At 43.1% G+C, this 22,821-nt stretch overlaps 1 protein-coding gene across 1 annotated transcript in view; it reads left to right on the top strand.

Annotated features, from left to right (window-relative positions):
- The window catches only part of FOXN3 (forkhead box N3), a 479,473-nt gene that overhangs the window by 448,577 nt on the left and 8,075 nt on the right, over window positions 1-22,821 (top strand). Inside the window, exon 9 of the mRNA XM_017882286.1 lies at window positions 5,293-5,398. Coding sequence (XP_017737775.1) covers window positions 5,293-5,398 — 106 coding nt within the window. The remainder of the gene's footprint in view (window positions 1-5,292; window positions 5,399-22,821) is intronic.

Here is a 22,821-nt window from a genome sequence, read left to right as displayed (position 1 = left end):
CCTAACTTGCAGGGATGATGCTGGAGGCCTGGGCTTTGTCTGGAGAGAGCCACAAATCCGAGGGAGAAGTTGACTTTGAACGTCGAACCCTTTTGATGTCTTACATAGCTGGAGGCCAGTGCATTTCAGTACATCGGGTGCGGCAGACTGGCTGTAAGGTTTTGGTCTTTCAGTGCCTTCATGTGCTCTGAGGGAAACAGAGAGTAAAACGAAGGGAAAGAGTAGATGTGCTGGTAGAGAAAGGGCTGAAGGATGGACTCATGTTCCCACCGAGCCTCCTAATGTAGGTAGTGAACTGCCTTTCTCTAACAGAGCCATTTTAGACTGGCTGTGACTTGTTCTTCAGAAGCCATGTTCCTGACACTTGGAGATGGGGGCAGAAAGGAGAAAGACAGGGGTGCAGTTAAGTGTCACAGCTGGCGTCTGGCAGCTGGTGAGCAAACACGAACACATCCTCCATCTCTCCATGGAGAGCACTGCCAATGATGAGGACGGAGAAGCGCCAGGGTTGGCAGAGGCAGCGTTTAGTTGCAGCTCATTTGAGAACAGGCTGCAGGATTCAGAGGAAGAGCTGAGTCTACATGCCAGAAGTCTTGTGAGGTTCAGGAAATAGCTCAGGGAAAGCCTATTAATGCTTCAAGAGAGCTTTGTCCATGAGATTCTCTTTGAAATGAATGCTGTTCATTAATCAGGAAGATGTTTTAATAGGTGAATGCAGAGTTAGGAATAACTACAAAAAGCATAATGGGCTGAAAGTATTTCCCCATGTTCTGACCCCATTCAGCCCTGTCCTTGTAGATCGTCAGTCAGAGGATGCCAGAGAGGTGATGTAGGATGGCAGAAGGATGACGGTGATGATGACGATGATGAGCTTACATAACGAGCCAGCCACTGAGCTAAGCAGTTGACGTAGCTTATCTTATTTCATTCTCAGAGCAATCCTACAAGGTATGTTTAAGTCTGGAGGCCCGGGAAGGTGAAGCACTAGGCCAAGGCCGAACTGAGGCCGTGTGGCTCAGAGCTCACACTCTTAACCACTGCAGCATACCTCATCCCTGAGGGTTCCATGAGACAAGGAACATCCAAAGAACATGGTCTCCAGTAGGAACTTGGTGACGACTGGCTTCCTTTCCTAGTTTTCCTCTCTGCTGGCCGTACCCCTGGTGCTTACAGGTTCTGAGCATTTGGGCAGAGGACTCTGTCATGCCACACTGTCCCCAGGGGTGCTTTTCTTCCTTGATTGGCAGATGCCTTGACGACCATGCCAGGGTTAATAAGAACTTGCCCTCCCTAACTTGGATTTGCTCTGTTCCCATTCCAGGGCTTCCCTTGTCTTTGTCCAACTTTATGTGTTTTGGGTGTTGCTGCTGCAAGGGTGGCTCTGATACGACACACACAAGGGGAACAGAAGTGCCATAACAGCACCTGTTGCTGTCCCAGCAACTCTGTCACCAGGAAGATGGCTACATTCTTCCGGCGTGGTCTGATTTTGTCCCATTCTGTTCTTTACGGGTTTTCAGCTCCTCTGAAATGGAGAAAGCACAGGCTGCCTCAGGATTCCTCTGTGGATGTTGATCGTGTTGATGATGACGATATTGATAACTAACATGCATTTTCCAAATACTCGTGCCTTCATTAACTGACTTAAGTCTCCAGAGACCCTGGGTAAATATCATTTTTGTCCCCCATCTTATGGAGTTTAAGTAGCTTGCTCAGCAGACATGATGAGTAATTGACAGAGATGGGCTATAGACCTAGGTTGGTTTCCAGAGCCTGGCTGTCAGCTGCTGCGGCACAGAGCACTTCTCTGCTCAAAACCCCTTAATGGTTTTCCCGATACCCATGGGATAAAGTCCAAACACATCTCATTTCTGCTAGGATTGTATGCTGTACCAAGCAACCTTTTAGTTCCTTGAGCACATTGTGCATCCTTAAAAAATCACTTCCAGGTCTTTGTATGTGCCATTTTTCTGCCTTTGAACTCCAGTTTAGATGGCACTTCCTACAGGAAGCCTTCCCTAATACCCCTTAGTTTGGGTTAGGTATCTCCATCCTTTCTGCCTCTAGGCCCCCTGTCCTAGCACTTACTATAGTATATTTTCATTGCCTCCTTAATTCTCTCTCTCTCTCGATCTCCCCCTCCCTCTTGCCTGTAGTTACCTTATGTCTCCATCATCTAATACATAGGAAAGTACTTGGTAAAAGTTTTAGTATCTGTATATGGGACTGTAATAATTTTTACTGACAAGAATTAAACTGTATTAGAGATTTTACATATTTAAGTTATTTATCAGCATGGTTCATTATATCAGACTAAGTCGCTGCTCTGCTTTACATCCCTAGTGACAGATAGATCGATCAGAATTCAGCTGAACCTGTGGCTATCTGACCATTTCTAAGAGACTGCCGTACACCAAAATTATGCAGACCCTCTCCCATAATCCCCAAAATGGGCAAACGAAAAGCTATCGTTTTAGGCAACACACATAACATTTCATCCAAAGCATCTGTCTACAAGAGTTCTGCCATCTTCCGCATATGTCTGTCCTTGAGAATTATTGCTATTTTTCCTCCTATATTTTCTACTGGATGTTTTGTAATTTTAGTTCCTACATTTAGGTTTACAATCCATTTCTAATTTTTATATGTGGTATGAGGTGTAAGGCTCAAGGTTCATTTTTTTCCCAAATGGATCTCTGGTGGTTCTAACACTTGCTTTTCCCTCTTTGCATTGTCTTGGTACCCTTGTCAAAAATCAGTTGACCACATGTGTGTGACTCTGTTTCCGAATTCTGTTCTGTTCGATTGGTCTGTATGTCTAGACTTTACACCAGTATGACAGTATCCTGATTCCTGTAACTTTATAGGAAATCTTGAAATCAGATAAGATAAATTAGGTAATATAAACTTTAGACATTCTTCCTTATAGAGAATTCATCAACTGTGTAAGACATGATAATTCGCTGCATACCACATTCTAACAGTTCTATGATTTAAAGATACTTGGTAAGTCTCCTGCCTCAGATAAGGTGGTCTGTTAGCGGGAATCAGGCTGATAATCAGGAATGGTGGGAGCTACTGATCTGGGTCTGCCTGCCCTCACAATTAATTAGGGTGACAGGAGATTATGGAACACCGGACTGTAATAGTAGTACTGACTTAGGCGAGAGTTTCCATTCTCTCACCCATCCTACCTTTTGTAAGACCTAGTAACAAAGGCCTTACGCAAACTGGGAAAATAAATGGCAAAAATTATTAGCAAGAGGTTCAGAATACCCAAAGAATTGACAGTCTATAAAATTACCCCGTATTCAATAGTGGACGTTCATCCTATGTGATGTTTGATTCAAGGTTTGAAAACATGTCCTGGCCGGGCGCGGTGGCTCAAGCCTGTAATCCCAGCACTTTGGGAGGCCGAGACGGGCGGATCACGAGGTCAGGAGATCGAGACCATCCTGGCTAACACAGTGAAACCCCGTCTCTACTAAAATACAAAAAACTAGCCAGGCGAGGTGGCGGGCGCTTGTAGTCCCAGCTACTCGGGAGGCTGAGGCAGGAGAATGGCGTAAACCCGGGAGGCGGAGCTTGCAGTGAGCTGAGATCCGGCCACTGCACTCCAGCCCGGGCGACAGAGCGAGACTCCGTCTCAAAAAAAAAAAAAAAAAAAAAGAAAGAAAGAAAACATGTCCTTAGATACGTAAAAATTATGTAAGTAAAAAGTCTGTATGGCAATGTGTTTTATGAAAAGCTCGCATTCTACCCATGTAATACTGGCGTACACACCTAATGTCCCGAGTGGTTTTCATTTTGAATGCATAGTTTTCTAGAGCCTTTTCGATGGTCTTTGTTTGAAAAAGCACTAGTTATCCACCTTGCCACTATCTGAGACTGTGCCAGGGACTATATGGGCACAGCCAGAGCTCTGGGGAGTCTTGAACCCATGATGGCAGACAGGGTCTTGGGAGAACAGTGTTCAGAGAGGGAAACAGAGATCCAGAGACCTGCACAGAGTCACACCAGAGAACTCAGATGAAAGCTCACCCGTGTTCTCACTTAGTGATGCTCCTCTGCCCCTCAGACACAGGGAGTTTTTGGTAGATACAGCAGATGGCAGAATATTAGTTTGAACCAGATGAAATTGCTGTATGGAAGGTCAGAAAAGGTTACATCAGTGATTCGCTGCATTTCTCAGCTCTTAGGTAACCCTCAGACAAAATCAGATTGGTGTGGAGATCTTGGAGTTTGTATGGAGAATGGACAAGATCTGATGGCCGCTGGTGAAAGAGGGTCTTAGGGTTGCTCCAGGGATGTGTGTGTTTAGGAGAAGGTGGGATGAGGAGCGACTTCTCAGGAGATTTGCTTGAGAGGGTACCCCGGGGAGGGGCCTTTCCTCAGGCCACGAGGATCCCTTGGGGGATGAACTGTGTAGTGTGTGCTGAGGTGCCAAGTAGCTTATAAAATCGGCTTTTATGAGACAATTTGGGTCATTTTTTTCCCCTTGTTGGATTAAAGACAAATGGAAAGATGTTCTCAGCTTCTGCCCATGGCAAAGCATGGGAAGGTGCTTTTGTTTGGTCACTTGGTGTCTGTCCTACAAGGTTGGGGTTTTTGAGTTGTTGTTAGGGTCTGACTGAAGGAAAAAGGTTATGTTTAATAAATGTGAGAAAATAATATTTAAAGCCTACTTTTGAAAACTCACTTTTTTTTTTTTTTTAAACCTAGGCATTAATCCTTTGGTTGTGAGCTGCTAGTCTGATTTTTACTTACCAGCTGATCTTTCTGTCTTACTCTCTGGGTATCTTTTTCTGTCTCTCTTTCCCCGTGTGTGTGTGCGCGCGTGTGTCTGTGTGTGTGTGTGTGTGCATGTCTGTATGTGCGGGTGTGCGCACATGTGTCTGCGTGCGTGTATGTGTGCGCGCGTGTCTGTGTGTGTGTGCATGTCTGTGCAGGTGTGCGCACATGTGTCTGTGTGCGTGTGTGTGCGCGCGTGTCTGTGTGTGTGTGTGCATGTCTGTATGTGCGGGTGTGTGCATTTGTGTCTGCATGTGTGCGTGACTGTGTGCGTGTCTGTGCATGTCTATGTGGCTGTATGTGTGCCTGTGTGTGTATGTGTATGCACGTGTGTGTGTGTGTGTGTGTGTGTGTGTCTGTGTTTCTCTCTGTCTCTGCTCCACACATGTTCTCTGCCCTGTCTCTTTCTCTCTTATTGGTCCATCCGGAATTTCTGACTTAGAACGGAAATCTTCACAGTTGAATTCACGTGCAGTGTCTTTCTCCCCTTTGCTTTTTCAGTTCCTCCAGGAGTGATCCAAAACGGAGCGCGGGTCCTGAGCCGAGGGCTGTTTCCTGGCGTGCGGCCGCTGCCAATCACTCCCATTGGGGTGACGGCAGCCATGAGGTAAGCGGAGCGTGTGCCCTGCAGAGCCAGCCCTGGGAGTGGGAAGGGCGGCTCTCTGTCCACGGGGTCCCTTCTGGAGACAGAGAGGAGCTGCTTCGAGCTAGTGGCGACAATAAACCTGGTTTGGGTGCTCAGAAATGTGAAAGTAACCCCAAGAACTCCCAATCCGAATGCCACCTTCTCTTTCTCGGCCACCAGATCCCGGTCTCTTTACAGATGAGGAATGGGGGCAAGTTAAATTCATTTTTTTTATTTTAGGAAGGCAGGGTAAGAAGTGGGTAGAAGGAAATGGAAGGCAGGATATTAATTGGATTCTAGGCTAACAGGCCTAGCGCGAGAACCAGCCCTGTCCCTCCCCTATCCTGTGACTCTGGGCTCGGTTCCCTCATCTGTGAAAACTCCTGCCTCCTACCAGGGGTTGCAGGGAAAATCAAATGCAAAATGAGATGTGAGGCGAGCTTTGGTACGTGGTCTATAAATAGCAGGTGGCATCATTCCCCTGCTTCCAAGAATGAGGTCAGCTGCCAAGCCGCATGAACCCTTCCTTGGGACATTTCTCTCCTCCATGCTCTCCATCTCCACTGCCAGCCCCGGATCAGGGTCCGCCGCCAGCCCACAGCCCTCACAGGCACCATCGCCGGAGCCTTCTTCCGTCCGCTAGCTGCTTCTACGCCCACTCCTGTCCATCCATCCACCACTGCCAGACCCGTGTCCTAACACCGTGCCCCTCCAGCTGTCTGCAGAAGCCCCTTCTGTGACTACCCCTGCACCACCCTGACAGTCCTTCCTTCTCCTTGAGCCAAATGTGTTCCCCAAATATGCCCAGTATTGGCCCATCTTATTCATACAGTTTTCTCTGTGTAGATTCCCCTCACCCTCATATGCAAGGCAGCACGTCCTTCAAGATCTGGCACAAAGGTGATTTTTTAATGTGGTCTGGGAGCCAGCGGCAGAGAAACTTCTCTTTACCGTGAACCAATTAGCCCCATGCTTTGGTTGTAGCCCTTCAATGAGTGACCCTGTATGGTAGCAGTTTCTCTGTGTGTCCCTTTCTGTCCTGGGTACTTTGCGTCCTGAGGATGAGGGCTAGGTCTCAATAAGTTGGCTGATGCCTCATCACTGTTGCAGGTGCCAGGCCCTGGTTGCTTGTTTAGAAAAAGCCTGTCTCACTGAGCTGCACCCCTTGAAGGCACCATCCCTCTCCTTCTGCATTTACGGATCAGGTTTGCACCTGAAGGCCATTTTGCTTTCATAGTGTTTTATGTCCAAAAGGAAACCAACCCGGAAAGTGTGTTTAGCTGGGCCTGAGGGAGAAGCAAGATCAAACTCCCCTGCCGTGTGCAGCTTCTCCACGAGCTTGTCTTTTAACTCCTCCTGCTGTTGTCAGGACAAGTCCCGTAATCTTCAGAGCAAAGGTCTATAGCTTCTGATAAGATGGGAAGTTGTTAGTAATTAGAGTAGTAACAAATTATAAAACCACTTATCATTTCTACTAATTTGACAAGGGGATATTTTCCAAAAATACATGGAAAGGTTTTTCTTGTCCCTCTCCGGTATCTTTCCTGGCTACTCTCAGGTCCGTAATTCTTGGGTTCCTAAGTGGTAAGCCTCTTTCCATGAAGCCAAAATTCCAATGCTCTTGCCTCACATTTTGAAAAGACATACTCTGTTTTTCATTCTTTCTTAAAATCTTTCCTGTGTTGCCTCATAGTTTACCTTCTTGGTTGAGAAGACTTGGAGACTGTGAACTATTTTTGCTTGCAGCAACAATGTATTTTTATTAGCAGATTCTAAATATAGACTTACAGTTTATCCTCTTGACCATCTTTTTTAGTGCCTTCAAGAGTAGCTTTCACTATAGGCCCAGCCATGCCTTATAGAAGGGCACAGAAAAGCCTGGCAGACAACAGGTTGACCCTCAACAGGAGCCGCCTTCTTATTTTAATTCTTACTCTCATGACATTTATTATGACAAATTTTACTGGTTAGTTCCCTCTTGAGGTGTTATTTCAACTACCGATGGTTTCTTTCTGGTTAGAGAATAACAAAGCACTGCAGCAAAACAGTCTTGTTTCTGTTGAAAGTTGCCACTCATCCAGTCCAGTGAGTGCCTCAGCTGGGCTCCTTCCAAAGTAAAAGAAAACAAAACAGCCTCTGAGCCAGACTTGTGTCTCAGACAGGTTCAGTAGGGAGACAGAAACGATACCAAGTAACAGAGAGACTTTAATGTTAACCAGGGCTGGGTGTGGTGGGGCTCATGTCTGTAATCTCAGCACTTTGAGAGGCTGAGGCAGGAGGATCACTTGAGGCCAGGAGTTTGAGACCAGCCTGAGCAACATAGAGGGACCCCAGCTCTACAGAAAGTTCAAAAATTCGCCGAGGCCGGGCACGTTGACTCACGCCTGTAATCCCAACACTGAGAGGCTCAGGTGGGTGGATCACTTGAGCTCAGGAATTTGAGACCAGCCTGGGCAACATGGCAAAACCTTATCTCTATTATTTAAAAAAAAAAAAAAAAAAAAAATGACCTGGACATGGTGGCACACACCTGTGGTCCTAGCTACTCTGCATGCTGAGGTGGGAGGATCCCTTGAGCCTGGGAGGTCAAGACTGCAGTGAGCTGAGATTGCTCCACTGCATTGCAGCCTGGGTGACAGAGTGAGACCATGTAGAAATCAAAATGATTAGAAAGAAAGCAAACCTGTGAACCAGGTAGGATGTTATTAACTAGGTAACTGAAAGGTAAAGAGATAACTCAGGGTGTCATGGAGAGAGTAATTGCAGGAGGCAGCTACCACCTCTAGGGCTGAGGGAACAAAGGGAAGAGGTTGGAAACAAAGGGCAGAGCTGAAACTCACCTTTGCATGGGGGGCAGGGGCTAGGCAGCAGCCTCTGATGGTGCTGGTGCCTCTAAGGGAACATAGTTCTGCAGGTGCTGGAAAAGCTGCAAACTGGGTTTGGCAATGCCAAGAATGAATGCTGCTGCTGAGGTGCAGAGGCATTGCTGGGTGGCTCAAGAACACGAAACAGGCAGGAGCCAGCCACTTCCATCTTCCCCCACCACCTTCTCAGTCTCTCTATGGCACCCCCTGGTGGCAGAGCCTCACATGGAGCCCGGTGGTAAAGTCCAGCCCCAGTGTGGGAAACAGAGTAGAAGGGTGGGTTTGAGACTTGAGTGGCAATAGCTTTGTAATGGCACAGCTTGCTTCATGTCTGCCACTACAAAGGCACGTATAGTCTAATTAAAGAGTGACTTTCCTGAGCATCATAGGAATTTTGAACAAAATCATTTTGGTAAAATGTGCAACCATAGTTTGCAGAAACTCGGCAAGTTACCATTTGCATAAACAGAGATAACCAGTAAAGAGGCCGGGCACGATGGCTCACACCTGTAATCCCAGCACTTTGGGAGGCCGAGGCAGGCGGATCACCTGAGGTCAGGAGTTCGAGACCAGCCTGGCCATCATGGTGAAACATCATCTCTACTGAAAATACAAAAATTAGCTGGGCATGATGGTGTGTGCCTGTAGTCCCAGCTACTCAGGAGGCTGAGATGGGAGAATCCCCTGAATCCAGGAGGTGGAGGTTGCAGTGAGCCGAAATTGTGCCATTGCACTCCAGCCTGCTGGGCAACAGAGCAAGACCCTGTAAAAACAAAAAAAAAAGGCCGGGCGCAGTGGCTCAAGCCTGTAATCCTAGCACTTTGGGAGGCCGAGACGGGCGGATCACGAGGTCAGGAGATCAAGACCATCCTGGCTAACCCAGTGAAACCCCGTCTCTACTAAAAAATACAAAAAACTAGCCGGGCGAGGTGGCGGGCGCCTGTAGTCCCAGCTACTGGGGAGGCTGAGGCAGGAGAATGGCTTAAAACCCGGGAGGCGGAGCTTGCAGTGAGCTGAGATCCGGCCACTGCGCTCCAGCCTGAGCGACAGAGCGAGACTCTGTCTCAAAAAAAAAGAAAAAAAGAGAGTGAGAGAGAGATAACCAGTAAAGAAAACCATTGTGCATTAGCAGTTAGTTGTCCAAATGCCAATTCTAAACTTGCCCCCCTCAGTGTTAAGGGAAATTAGGGGAAGAGGGGTAGCAAGCTCTAGAAATTAGGGGTACTTGCTTGTAGTATCTTTGCCCTCTTTTTGTAGCGCAAGTAGCAGACACTGAGATGCTTTTGGAAAGAAGGAACACAAACATAGCTATGGAGGCATTTGCCTAATCAGTGTCTGTGTAAAACCCATTAAGAAATGCTTGGAGAAAAAAAAAATCTTGTTTTGCATTTTCACATTCATCATAATTTTAACATTTTTTAATTTGGCCACATGTCAGTGGAACCCAAACTCAGCCAAGGCTGAAAGGGAAAGCAGTCCAGTGGAGACTAGAACAATACAGAATGTTATCTCCCAGACCACGTGGCAGTGCCCAAGTGTTCTGTATATGCTCAGATGTTTACAGGGGTTGCTGCCCCAGTCTGTTCAGCTGGGGCCCAGGGAGGGTGGGAGAGTCGTTAGCACCCACTAAAGACCAATTTCCCACTCTTTTGTGTGACAGGTTTTCCTTGTGAGTCTAAGCGACTTCTCCTTAAGTGAAAATATTTGTCTTTCAGGGATTTTTTTTTCCCTCCACTGAGTGGCAAAGGCCATGTTTGTTTGTCTTAACTCTGAAACTGTTATTGACATAGATGAAGTGTTACTTTTATTAGCTGATCATTACACAGTTTCTATTTGCTAGGTTCCTTTGCATATAATTATGATGTGAAATCTCCTTGTAAGAGTATCTGTCAATAGTGTAATTGACTTTTACGGTGTTGACTTTTTACTCAATAACCTCCAAGATTGGCCCATCCTTAGACGTTGGAAACCTGCTTATTTTTAAATTTGCCTGGGCGTCAAGTCCTCAAGACACATCACCCTCAAAATAACTACCCACACATCTTAAAGTTGTATGCCTGTGTCTTCGGCTGCTTTCCCAGGGAAATCCCTTGCAGAGATTGCTTTGAATGGAACCCATGATGATAGCCCTGGGAGAGCTGTTGCTGGCCTTCTTGGGAAGGAGGAGTCCCAGGTTTCTTACATTCGCAGCATGGTGGGCTGCCCCAACCCAGAGTTGGGCCACAGCAACCCCCCTGGATCTCAGCCACCTTGCTTTGAATCTTTAGGGCTCTTTTTGATCCCTACATGCCTCATCAGGTGGCAGAAAAGAATGAAATGTCCAGGGCTCACTGGAGGATTGGGAGAAAGCTGATGGGGGGAAGGCCTGTTCTGTAGCAACTGAGCCAACAAAATATGCATGTGAACTCAGGAACCACATTTCCTGGGTCTGTCGCCTGCAGCCGTGTGTCCTCGGGGAAGTGCCCACGGGCTTCTCAAAAGGAAAAGTGTGTGTCTGCCTCATGGGTTATTTGGATTCACACACAGCTGTGTGCCTGGCACGTAGTCAGCATTATGTAGGTGTTCGATAAGTAAGTAACGTGGAAAGCCTCATGGATTTACCTAGCCTGTCTCCCACAGACCTTCCCAGGTTTCCTTCCTGAGCACTGGAACCTCAGGTACCCCAAAACCTTAGGAGAAGGCTTAGATCGAATCCATGCCACCTTTCAGCACAGTGTACATTTGTTGGCAAAGCCATTGGCTTTCAAGAGTGCTGGCCATCATCTGGACTACAAGTCTAGACCACCCTACCTGTTACCAAATTATCCAAGAGTTTCATCCAATCACCATCTAAGGCTGCTTAATTTTATTTGGATCTCCAACAACCTCAAGTGAAAACTGTACTTCCCATGGAACATGAAGCAAGTCAGGCATTAATGGTCTGACTGTAGTAGAAAACATTAATTCTTAAGGTCATGTCAAAATAGAATCATCAGGAAAACCCATCCTTCAGCCTAAGTTCTGCTCTGGGTCAGCTGTCTTGTCTCCTCTCTTGAGAAGATGTTTGTATCAGGAGTGTAGGAAGGTGGCAACCTTTGGTATTAAGATAGGGTTGTAGTCCAATTATGTAACTTGAGAGCAGATTGGCTGCTGATCTTTTCTAGTGTTGTATTTTGTTCCGTATTTAAAGATCAAGCACCTGTTGGCCTTTGTCTTTGAAATCATGGTCTTTGGAGGCAATTACAAAACCCAGTATTAGATTTTGCTTTGTAGTGGGAGGAGAGGAGAAAATACTAAAGAGCTAGGTTTAAGGGGAAGGAGGAAAAGAATCCCAGTCACACAAAGCATGCACTGAATTCCCTCCTGGGCACGTTTCAGCAAGCATAGTTTTTGCTTTGGACCCTTCTGGTCCAGAAATTTAAACAACAACCAGCAAACTGTGAAATTTGATCAGCATTCTAGAGCTGCTCCTCATATTTCACATCAATGACGTTTGTTAATGCCTTTGAAAGTCCTGGTGGCTCTTTTTCATGTTGTGTCTAGAAATCCTCCAAACTCCCTATGATTCTGGACTGGTTTAAATGCAAAATAATTCATGGAGGAGAGTTTTAGGATCACTCCTATTTGTGTTGTGTGATCTCTTGCAAAAAGGAAATCATGTTTATCTCAGTGGTTTAGGGGAGCAGTTTGCAGCTCCTGGGAGAAAATTGTGGTCCCCCTGGAGATTACCACTGAGTTAGAACTCTTAAGAGTTGATCCTGGATGCTTCCAGGAGGAGCTAACCACCTGCCCCCTGGACATCCTTCACCTTTTTAGCCGTGCGTCTGCCCGATTGCAAAATTCTAGGGCTGATGGAAGGGTTCTTAAACCTCACCTTGATTTTACAGCTGAGGCACGGGTAGAATTAGAGTGGATTTTGTGAAAAAGGTAGGGAAGAACTGTAAACTAACAAGTTAAATCAGTTTAACTAATGACCTAAATGGCCTCTCTCTCCTAGGTAGAATTTGATACCTGGTGAGAAGTATTTTATGCAACTGGTATTAAATGATTCTCTGCATGCTCCTTAGTATTTCTTATCATTCTTTGTAGTGTTCATCTTTATGGTTTGGGGAGGCTACTCTCTTTTTATTTCTTTATTTATTTGAGACAGGGTCTCACTTTGTCACCCACACCAGAGTGCAGTGGCACAGTGACGGCTCGCTGCATTCTCGTCCTCCCACTTCTCAGCCTTCCAAGTATTTGGGACTACAGGCACTCACCACCACTCCTGGCTAATTTTTCTATTTTTTGTAGAGATGACATCTTGCCATGTTGCCCAGGCTGGTCTCGAACTCCTGAGCTCAAACAATCCACACACCTCAGCCTCCCAAAGTGCTAGGATTACAGGTGTGAGCCACAGTGCCCAGCCTTGAGTTTTTTAAATAATTAGAATGATACTGTGTCTTTTTTAACTTTTTTTTTTAAATTCGTATTAGGTTTCTTTGTTTTGTGACATATAACTGTAATTGAGTCATTTTCATGCTATATAATATCCCATTGTGTGACTATACCATCATTTTTTAATAAAAGACATTTGGATCATTAATAATTCTTTGCTATTACAAGCAGTGCTGCTGTGGAGATTTTTTTTTTTTTTTTTTTTTTTTTTTTTTGAGACGGAGTCTTGCTCTGTCGCCCGGGCTGGAGTGCAGTGGCCGGATCTCAGCTCACTGCAAGCTCCGCCTCCCGGGTTTTAAGCCATTCTCCTGCCTCAGCCTCCCGTGTAGCTGGGACTACAGGCGCCCGCCACCTCGCCCAGCTATGTTTTTTTTTTTGTATTTTTAGTAGAGACAGGGTTTCACCGTGTTAGCCAGGATGGTCTCGATCTCCTGACCTCGTGATCCGCCCGTCTCGGCCTCCCAAAGTGCTAGGATTACAGGCTTGAGCCACCGCGCCCGGCTTGGAGATTCTTATACATGTCTCAAATTCATTTAAGATGTCTAGCAGTGAAATTGTTGGTTTATAGGATATGTATGTACATGCTCAGCTTTACAAGGTCATGCTACATTGTTTTGTAAAGTGCTTGTTTCCAATTACATTGCCACCAACAGAGTGTGATAGTCCCTAGTCCTCCACATCTTCACACACATTTAGAATTGTCATGCTTTGTCATTTCAACCAATCTAGTAGGTATGTAATGGTATCTCATTGTACTTTAATTTGTGTTTCCCGGCCGGGCGCGGTGGCTCAAGCCTGTAATCCCAGCACTTTGGGAGGCCGAGATGGGCGGATCACGAGGTCAGGAGATCGAGACCATCCTGGCTAACATGGTGAAACCCCGTCTCTACTAAAAAATACAAAAAAAAAAAAAAAAACTAGCCGGGCAAGGTGGCGGGGTAGTCCCAGCTACTCCGGAGGCTGAGGCAGGAGAATGGCGTAAACCCGGGAGGCGGAGCTTGCAGTGAGCTGAGATCCGGCCACTGCACTCCAGCCCGGGCGACAGAGCCAGACTCTGTCTCAAAAACAAAACAAAACAAAACGAAACAAAACAAAAAAATTTGTGTTTCCCTTGTTACTAAAGATGTTGCACAGTTTTTCATATATTTAACGGGCTCTTTGAATATATTATTTTATGGATTTCCTGTTTAGCATTTTGCTCATTTTTCTACTGGGTTCCCTTTTTTCTTCTCTTCATAGGAGCTCTTGATATAGTCTACATATCAATCTTGTATTGAGTACATATGTTGCAGATTTTCTAAGTTCGCGGATGGTCTTTTCACTCTCTTTCAATTTCCATTCTTATTAATCACATGTATCAATCTTTTTATGAAATCTGGTGTCTTAAAGATTTATCTCCCTACTCTGTGGTCATCTAGTCTCCTATGGTTTTTTTTCTAAAAGGTTTAAAGTTTTTTGTTTCACATTTAAGTCTTATTATTTGAGTCTGTAATCCATCTGGAGTTATGGAGTGAGATAGAGATATATTTAAATATTTTTCAAATAATAAACAGTTATCCCAGCATCACTTGTTAGTAGCCCCTCTTTTTCCCACTGATATGAAATGCTAGCTCTGATATATATCAGGTTTCCTAATATTTGTGGGTTTATTTTGGGGGCTCTTGGTCCTATTTTGTATTTTCCTGTACCATGGCAATACCACAGTGTCTGAATTATTATATCTTTGTAAGTTCTTAAGTCTGGGAGCACATGTTCTCCCACTTTGTTCTTTTTAAAGTGTCTTTGCTATTCTTGGCTGTTTGCAGTTGCATGTAAATTTTATAATCAGCTTGATAAACTGCAAGGGGATGTGCAAACAAGAAGAACAAAAGACACCCTATTGTGATTCCTGACTAGAATTGTATGGAATCTGTAGATCAGTTTGTTGTGGATTAATACTCCTATATTGAAAGCCAGGTGCAGTGGCATGTATCTGTAGTCCCAGCTACTCAGGAGGCTGAGGCGGGAAGATTGCTTAAGCTGGGAGTTTGAGGCCAGCCTGAATATAGTGAGACCCTAACTCTTAACAACAAAACTTCCTTTTTGCATCTTTCAGTCCATGAGCGTGTGTAGTTCTCCATTTACTTAAATCTTCAGTGCCTCTCATTATACCTTTATGATTTTTTTCCCTAAAGTTCTTATGCCTGTTCAGTTAGATTTATTCTACATAGAATAGATTCTTTTTCATGCGTTATAAGTTTTACAAATTAATATGATGTATTTTCTACTTGCTGCTAATATATGGAAATGCAATTTATTTCACATTATTGATTTTTTTTTTCCAGCAACCTTGCTAAATAAACTGCATTAGTAATTCTAACAGTTTATAGATTCTTCTGTGCACAAATCATATCTTTTGTCAATACTGGTGGGTTTTTTTTCCCTAATTATTGTATCTTTTCTTTTTCCTGTCCTATTGCACAGTCCAGGACCTCTGAATAGAAGTTATGATAACAGGCATCTTTGTGTTATTTCGTATTTTAAATGGACCCATGTTACTGATTCACAATTGATAGGATATTAGTTAAAGCTTTCTTAGGAAATATGCTTTATCATAACAAAATTATTCTATTCATAGTTTGCTATGATATTTTATCATGAGTGGTTATTGAGTTTCATTAAAAAAAGTTTGCATCGTTAAGATAACTATAAAATTTTTCTATTTTTTTTTTTACTGTGGTGAATTACACTATAAATTTGTCATTTTGAACAAAATTTGCATTTCTGAATATACTTGCTTATGATACTTTTTTTTACACATTACTAGGGTTGCCAAGCTAATGTTTTATTTATGAATTTTGTGTCTTTGTTTATAACCCATGTTTCTCTTGTTCTGTCTTTATCTAGTGTATTGTCAAGATTACATTAGCCTCAGAAAAGGAGTTGAGGCATATTCACTCTTTCAGATAAACTCTGAAAGAGTTTATCTAAGACTGGAAATGTCTATTGCTTAATGTTCGTTGGAACTTGCTTGCAAAATAATCTGGCACTGGTGTTTTCCTTGTGGGATGATTTTTAACTATTGATTTAATTTACGTAATGATAATAGGATGACTTGTGCTTTTAAATTTCCTTTTGAATTTCTTTTGGCAACTCTAGGAGTTTGTCCACGTCACCTCAGTTTTCAAATATATCGGCAAAGAATTATTCATAATATACCTTGTTATATTTCAAAACATCTTCTGTAACTGTGTCCCTTTTTTATTCCTTATTTCATTTGTATCATTTCTCTTTTACTTAATCTCACCATAGATTTTTTTTTTCAAAGAATCAACTTTTTAAGTTAGCTTTACTTTGCATTTATTCTTTATTCCATTGATTTCTGCTATTTATAATTCCCTTTCTTTTTTGGATTTATTCTGTTTTTCTTTGTCTAGATTGTGTACTCTTATTTCAAGCCTTTCTTCTTCTTCTATACAAGTTTAAGGTTATAATTTTCCTCACCCTACTGCTTTTTGCATTCTGTCGGTTTTGGTATTATTTATTTTAATTATTGTTAAGGTATAAGTATTTTCTAATTGCCATTTTGATTTTTTCTTTGATCCATGGGTATTTTTAAAATGTGTTCTTTGAATTTCCAAACTAAAGAGAAGATGGTTGTTTTTTATTTTTGTGTTTAGTTATCTCTCAGCGTTGACTGTTAATTTCAATACGTTGTGGTCAGAGAATTTATCTGTACAATATTGCTTCTTTGAAATTTGTTGACACTTGCTGTATGGTCTAGTATATATCAATTTTTAAAAAATATTTCAGCCAGGCGTGGTGGCTGACAACTATAATCCCAGCAGTTTGGGAAGCTGAGGTGGGAGATTGCTTGAGGTCACGAGTTCAAGACCAGTCTGGTCAACATAGTAAGACCCCATCTCTCTCAGTTATAAATGAAAAATAAATAAGTAGGTAAAAATAAAAAATGTCATGTGTGCATCAAAAAATATGTCTTTTCCATTATTAGCACATGTTCTATGTTTATGTCCAATAAGTCAAATCTCCATACGAAACGTGTGTGTGTGTGTGTGTGTGTGTGTGTGTGTCAGTTTGATCAATTGTATACTGAAAGGGATGTATTAAAATCTGCCATTCCAATGTAGATTTGACTGTTTCTTCTGGTACCTCTGTCAATTTTAGGCATATATATTTTGAAGGTATTTTATTGGAACTATGCACATTTAGAATTGTTTTATCTTCCTGATGGGTTGAATCTTTAGAATGTTGAATGACTGTTTATCTGGAGTAGTGATTTTTGCCTTGAAATCTATCTGATCTCATTTTAATATTGCTATACCAGCATAGCATAACTTGTTCCAGTCTTTTAACCTGTTTTTCTTTATCCTGTTATGTAGGAGTGTCCTTGCAAACAGCATAGGGCTTCTTTTTTCTTTTTTAAATTTGAGCTAATGATCTATATACCTTTTAGCTGAAGATTTTTAGCCCATTTTTATTGACATTTTTGAGTTTCGTTCTATCATCTCGTTTTACATTTGTGTGTGCCTCATTTTTTCAGATTTTCTTTCTAGCATTATTTTAAATTGATTTTCCTACTCCTCATTCCATTTTCTCCCCCTGCTAATGATTTGGAAGTTACCCATTCTGTTTTTCTTCATTTAGTGTTGATCCTAGAACTTTTAGCATGAATATTTTAAAATATTTAAAGTTAATCAATATCTTTAACCTTCTGATTAATACAGGGCTCTGGGATTGCTTTAAATTCAGTTCTCTCCACCTCCCAATTGATATGCTGCATTTCTCCAGTACTTCAGTTCTGGGTATTTTTGGGTTTTTGTTTGTTTGTTTGTTTGTTTGTTTGTTTTGTGTGTGTGTGTAGTGTCTTTAACCACTTAGTCATTATTATTATTGTATTGTACAATCAATACTTGGCCACATTTTCTTTTCTTTTTTGGGATAGGGTCTCACTCCTGTTGCCCAGGCTGGAGTGCAGTGGCATGAACACAGCTCACTGCAGCCTCAGCCTCCCAGTTTCAAATGATCCTACCACCTCAGCCTCCCAAGTAGTGGGGACTACAGGCATGCACCACCATGTTCAGTTAATTTTTTGCATTTTTAGTAGAGACAGGGTTTTTGCCATGTTGCCAGGCTGGTCTTGGAACCGCTGGGCTCAAGTGGTTCACTTCCCTCGGCCTCCCAAAGTGCTGGGATTACAGATGTGAGCTACAGCACCCAGCCTACATTTTCTTTACTGATTATTTCTTCTTACATCTCAGATCTTCCATTTTGGATGATTTTTCTCTTTCCTGAAATATATTCTTAAGAAATTCCTGCAGTGAGGGTTTATTTGAGGTTAAAGCCCTCAATTTTTGCCTGAAAAAATGTATTTTGCCCTTACCCTTAGAAGATAGTGTTACTGGATATAAAATGCTAGATTGACAGTTATTTTCTCTCTTGAGAATATTGTTCCACTTTCTTCTGCTTCACTTGTTTTATCCTAATTAGTACTTTAGGCGATACGTTTTCTTTGTACTACTTTAAAATCTTTTTGTCTTTTTTGTGTCTGCTCTAAAGTTTGACTGTGATGTATCTACGTATGGGCTTTATTTTCTTTATCCCGCATGGGATGTGTTGGCTTTCTGAATCTGAAGATTGGTACTCTAGCCATTTCCTATTCAAGTATTGAATCTTCCCCATTTTTTATTTTCACTGGAACTCCAGTTAGATTTCTGTTGGTTCTTCTGTGTTCCGTCTCATCCAAACTTTCTTCCGTATTCTCTATCTGTGTCTCTTTCTGCTGCTTTTTGTGTAGTATCTTCAGGTCCATATAACAATTCACTAATTTTTCTCTTCAGCCACATTGAGTTTTTTAGGACCACCTTCAATGTAGATTGATTAATTTATTTTTGATGCAGGGTCTCACTATGTTGCCCCGGCTGGGCTTGATCTCCTGGGCTCAAGCACTTCTTCCTCCTCAGCATCTTGAGTAGCTGAGATTACAGGTGTGAGCCACCACACTTTGCATTGATGTTTTTAATTTCAAGGATTATATGTTTTATCTGTAGAAGTTCTATTTAGTGCTTTCCAATGTAGTCTGATCTTCCTTTCTAGTGTTTTTCAATTCCCTCCTTTATTTCTTTAAACATACTAACTTTACCTTCTGTAACTAATTATTTCAACATTTGTAGTCTTTGCTGTTCAGATTCTATCACTTCTTTGTACTGTTGTCTCTTTGCTTGTGGTGGCTTATTCCCATTGTGTTTAATGTTTTTATTTTTATTTTCTTTATTATGAACCCATGTTCTTGAAATCTTATCCATGGAAATTCCTTGTGGCTTGGGTTTAAAGTATGTTCTTCCAGAAAGGATTTGCTTTTGAAACCTCGGTTGGAAGCCTGGGGGACCAGTATACCTGAGGCCACTTTAATGCCCTTAGAGGGTGCACAGTAACCAGAGAGCAGCCAGAATCCACCTTCCTGCTGCTCCCTTCCTGCCTCCCACTGAGTGAGTTTGGGTTCTTGTTCTTCTGCGAGGGCAGACGTTTGCTATAGAGAAACTTTGGCTTTCTTAGTTGCCTAGTTGCCTGATTGCTCACGTTGCAGATTATTTTTAAATGTTTTATTTGTGTGTATGTTTGTGTGGTTCTCTGAATATCCCTGATTTTCTAGTGAACTCAGCAATGCCTTTAAAACAAGTTACTGTACTTGATCTAGGATATTTTATATTATAGTCAGAAGAGAACCTTCCAAATGTCTCTCTGCCGCTTGGCTGGAGGTAGAAGTCTCTGGCCATCTCTTCTTTTCCATGTCTACTTGCAGTTGGTTTTCAAAAGAAGCTTTGAACTTGCTCCAGTCCCCTGCTTCTACCATCCCATTAATTCCATCTGCTTTTCACATTTGGCAAAAGATCAGAGTCCTCAAGTAAATCCCTGGGGAGGACAACTACCCTACATGGTATCCTTTAGAGTTAGAGCCATTAGTTCCAGAGAGACTCCTAGTGCACCAGGTAAGAGGCGGCGATGCCACATGCTCGTTATACTGTAGTGGAACCCCTAATTAATTGGTTAAACAAACAAACAAAAAATGGCAAATGGCCATGTCATAAACCTACACCTTGACTTTTAGTTAAAAGCCTGCTCATTCTGGGTTTGAACTAATGTGATTTCTCACTTTTTATGTTTGATATTTTCCAACTATCTGACAAGAGAATGAGTACCAGGTTTTATTTGAGATGAATAGCATGTGGTTTTGTTGAGCCACGTGCGTTAAACTTTTAGCGGCCCAGTAAAATCAGGTGGTTCTCATTTATGCTAATTTATGCTAACTGCTATATCATTACACATAAATTCAGCTAAAACTGAAAAATTGCAGGCATTTCGGATGTACCACATGTTCATTTTAATGAATGATTTTTAAGAAAGTGGTTAGAAATTCACCTTCCAACGTGTTGAGAATGGCTGGTTTCTTTTAAGCATTTGTTTTCCTGTAATGGCAATGCCTGCGGCGGGAAGCATTTGACACCAAGTCAGTGCAGCTGGCTTTCTTCATCATGAATAACGTTGCACCAAGTTATTAATAAATGAAGGAGCTTGTCACTTCCTGCTGAGTTTTGTGTGTAATTTATGGATTATATAATCCCAAGCTACAATCTCAGGGAAGGTTAATTTCATCAAATGAGAAAGAGAGACATTTATGTTTTAATTCTCATTCCCTGAAGTCATGTCTGTGTACCTGTTTTCATCCAGAAATATTGTCAGTGGATGTATTGGTTTTCTGTCTTTATCACAGTAAACTTCCTTCTTCGGGAATGACAGGGAGATATTTTGAATTCCTGCTTGAACCATCTTCGAGATTGTCTGAGCCACCCCACTCAACAACCATGAGGCTCGCTGAGCTTCTGTTTTTCTGTGAAATGGATTAAGTAGGCCAGTGTTCCAAGAGGGACTTGGGTCCTGGACTCTGTTGACATGCAGTGTGATTCTAGGTAGTACCAGAAACTCTGCCCCACACAGCATCAGATCAGGGGCTGTGGAATCATTCTCTTTTCTGTTCTCCCTTTAATCCATGGGATCTCTTTAAGAAGAAAGTTTCCATTTGGATCCCCCTCTTCAATGCTGCTAATCTCCCTATTTAAGAAAGAGAGAGATATTCCCAGGCTCAAAACCATTCCTCTTGTGATAGTGTGGAGCTCCCCTTTAACGTCATTGCTTTGGTTCTAGTGTATCCCCCCCCGCCCAACACTTTCTATTTAAAAAATGTTCAAACTTAGGAAAAAAGGGAAAGAAAAGCACAATGAATAACACAGAGCCTTCACCTAGATTCACCAGGAATCAGCACCGTGGAGCACTGGCTTTCTTTCTCCCTCTCGTGATTCTCCCCATCTATGTTCAGAGAGGGGTCATGTTCTGCTTCACTGTGGTAGTGACGTGAGTTGTAAGCCCCAAGTTATTTTTTAAAAGAAGCGTTCAGAACTGAATCCATTTATTAAAAGCTAAGTATAGCCCACTTTACTCTTTCAATTATACTTAGATTTACTGTGAAACTGTTTGATGTTAGTTCAGTGGGTGAATTATTTTTGTATTTTACAGTAGTTCCCTGAAATGGCAAAGATCAAGAGGACCATACAACGAGACTTTCATTTTCGTTCGCTTTAATAACTGTTAGTAGCTAGCTGTATGATTAATTACATTTACCAAGTCTCACATTTGGTAACACCTCAAGGTAATCTTATCCCAGCCATCTTTATGCACCCAAGACACAGCCAAGAAATAGGAAATCTGCAGAAAACAGATATGGAGGAGGCCAGACCCCAAAGCTCAGGGGCTGTGTTCACAGGCAAGCCCTGGAGGAACTGCTCTTGAAGGGCCTGTTGCCTCTGACTTGGTGCTGGGTTCCCATACGCCTCCTGATGCAGAATAGAAAGAGAAAACAAGACTGCTCAGAGTGAACAAGTCACAGCAGCAGGAAGTCGCAGGAATCGGATGGCAAGTAAACATGATCAGGCACCACAAGCAGCCTTGCTCTGTGCTCAGGACAGTTCATTTAATCCTCGCACAGCCCCGCAAGGTAGATGAGGAAGGTGAGGCTTCAAGAAGTAAAACAGCCTGCTCAGAGTCACCGATAAGCAGCACTGGGATATGAGCACAGGCGTGTGTGGCGTGCAAGCCAGGCTCTGTCTGTAAGGATTTGGGGGAGGTGGTGCGTGTCTGGGATCATGGAGCACAGGACACAAGCTGGGAACCTTCTGGGTCTCACGGGGACTTCAATGAACAAATGCACACATTGTAAGTGTTGGGGTTCATCATGAGGCTCTTGGACATCTAGCAAAGGCTGAGTTTTGATAATGACCCTCGTGCATTTTGCTGGTGGACACAACAGTACGAAGTCTCTCCCCCAGCCTAAATTTAGCAGAATACCACTGGCCCCGGGGCCGAAGGACAGCAACTCCTTCGCCTCACTCCCTACTGTACCCTTTTCATTAGGGACTCTTTCCCTTCCCCTTTCACTTTCTGTGTGGGTGCAACTGAAGTCTCCCTGAGCCTCAAGGCCCATGAGGGTGACAGGAGAAAAGCCAGGGTAGAAATTGTCCCTACTGTTATCTCATTGGTGATCCTGAGCCCACAGCCCTTCTACCGGTGCCATATCCTCAGGGTGTGCCCAGTGAGTCATGGTGGTGGAGACCCACAGTCACTTCCCAAGCTTCATACTCTTGGCCACGTGATTCCACCTGCTGCTGCACTTCCTCAGTGTATCTGTTGTGTACACCGTGCTGACACAGCGATAGCCACTGGGGGCCTAGCAGTCACCACACCCTGTCTCGCGGAGCTAGCTCTCTGATGGGACGCATTCATGGACATCATCACCACACAGTTCATGATGATGGTGGGGAGTGTCCTCTCTGGAGGGAGCGTAAGAGTACTTACAGTTGGGCTCATCTAGGCGGGAAAAGTATGGTCATGTACCCCAGAACTCTTAGAAATGGATCACAAGGTAGATGAGCTTACAGGAAACCGGGCCAGCATGGTGCAGTAGAACAGTTCTCATCCCTGTCAAATTCCTCAGCCCTTGTGTCCTAGATCAGATGCCTTGTCTTCCACAAAACATTCCCTGGCGTCCTTCCTTTGTTCCCTTCAGCTACAAGTGAC

Source organism: Rhinopithecus bieti, unplaced genomic scaffold (genome assembly GCF_001698545.2).
Source record: "Rhinopithecus bieti isolate Rb0 unplaced genomic scaffold, ASM169854v2 scaffold_12086, whole genome shotgun sequence".
Classification (NCBI taxonomy): domain Eukaryota; kingdom Metazoa; phylum Chordata; class Mammalia; order Primates; family Cercopithecidae; genus Rhinopithecus; species Rhinopithecus bieti.
This window is presented reverse-complemented; position numbering and strand designations above follow the sequence as displayed.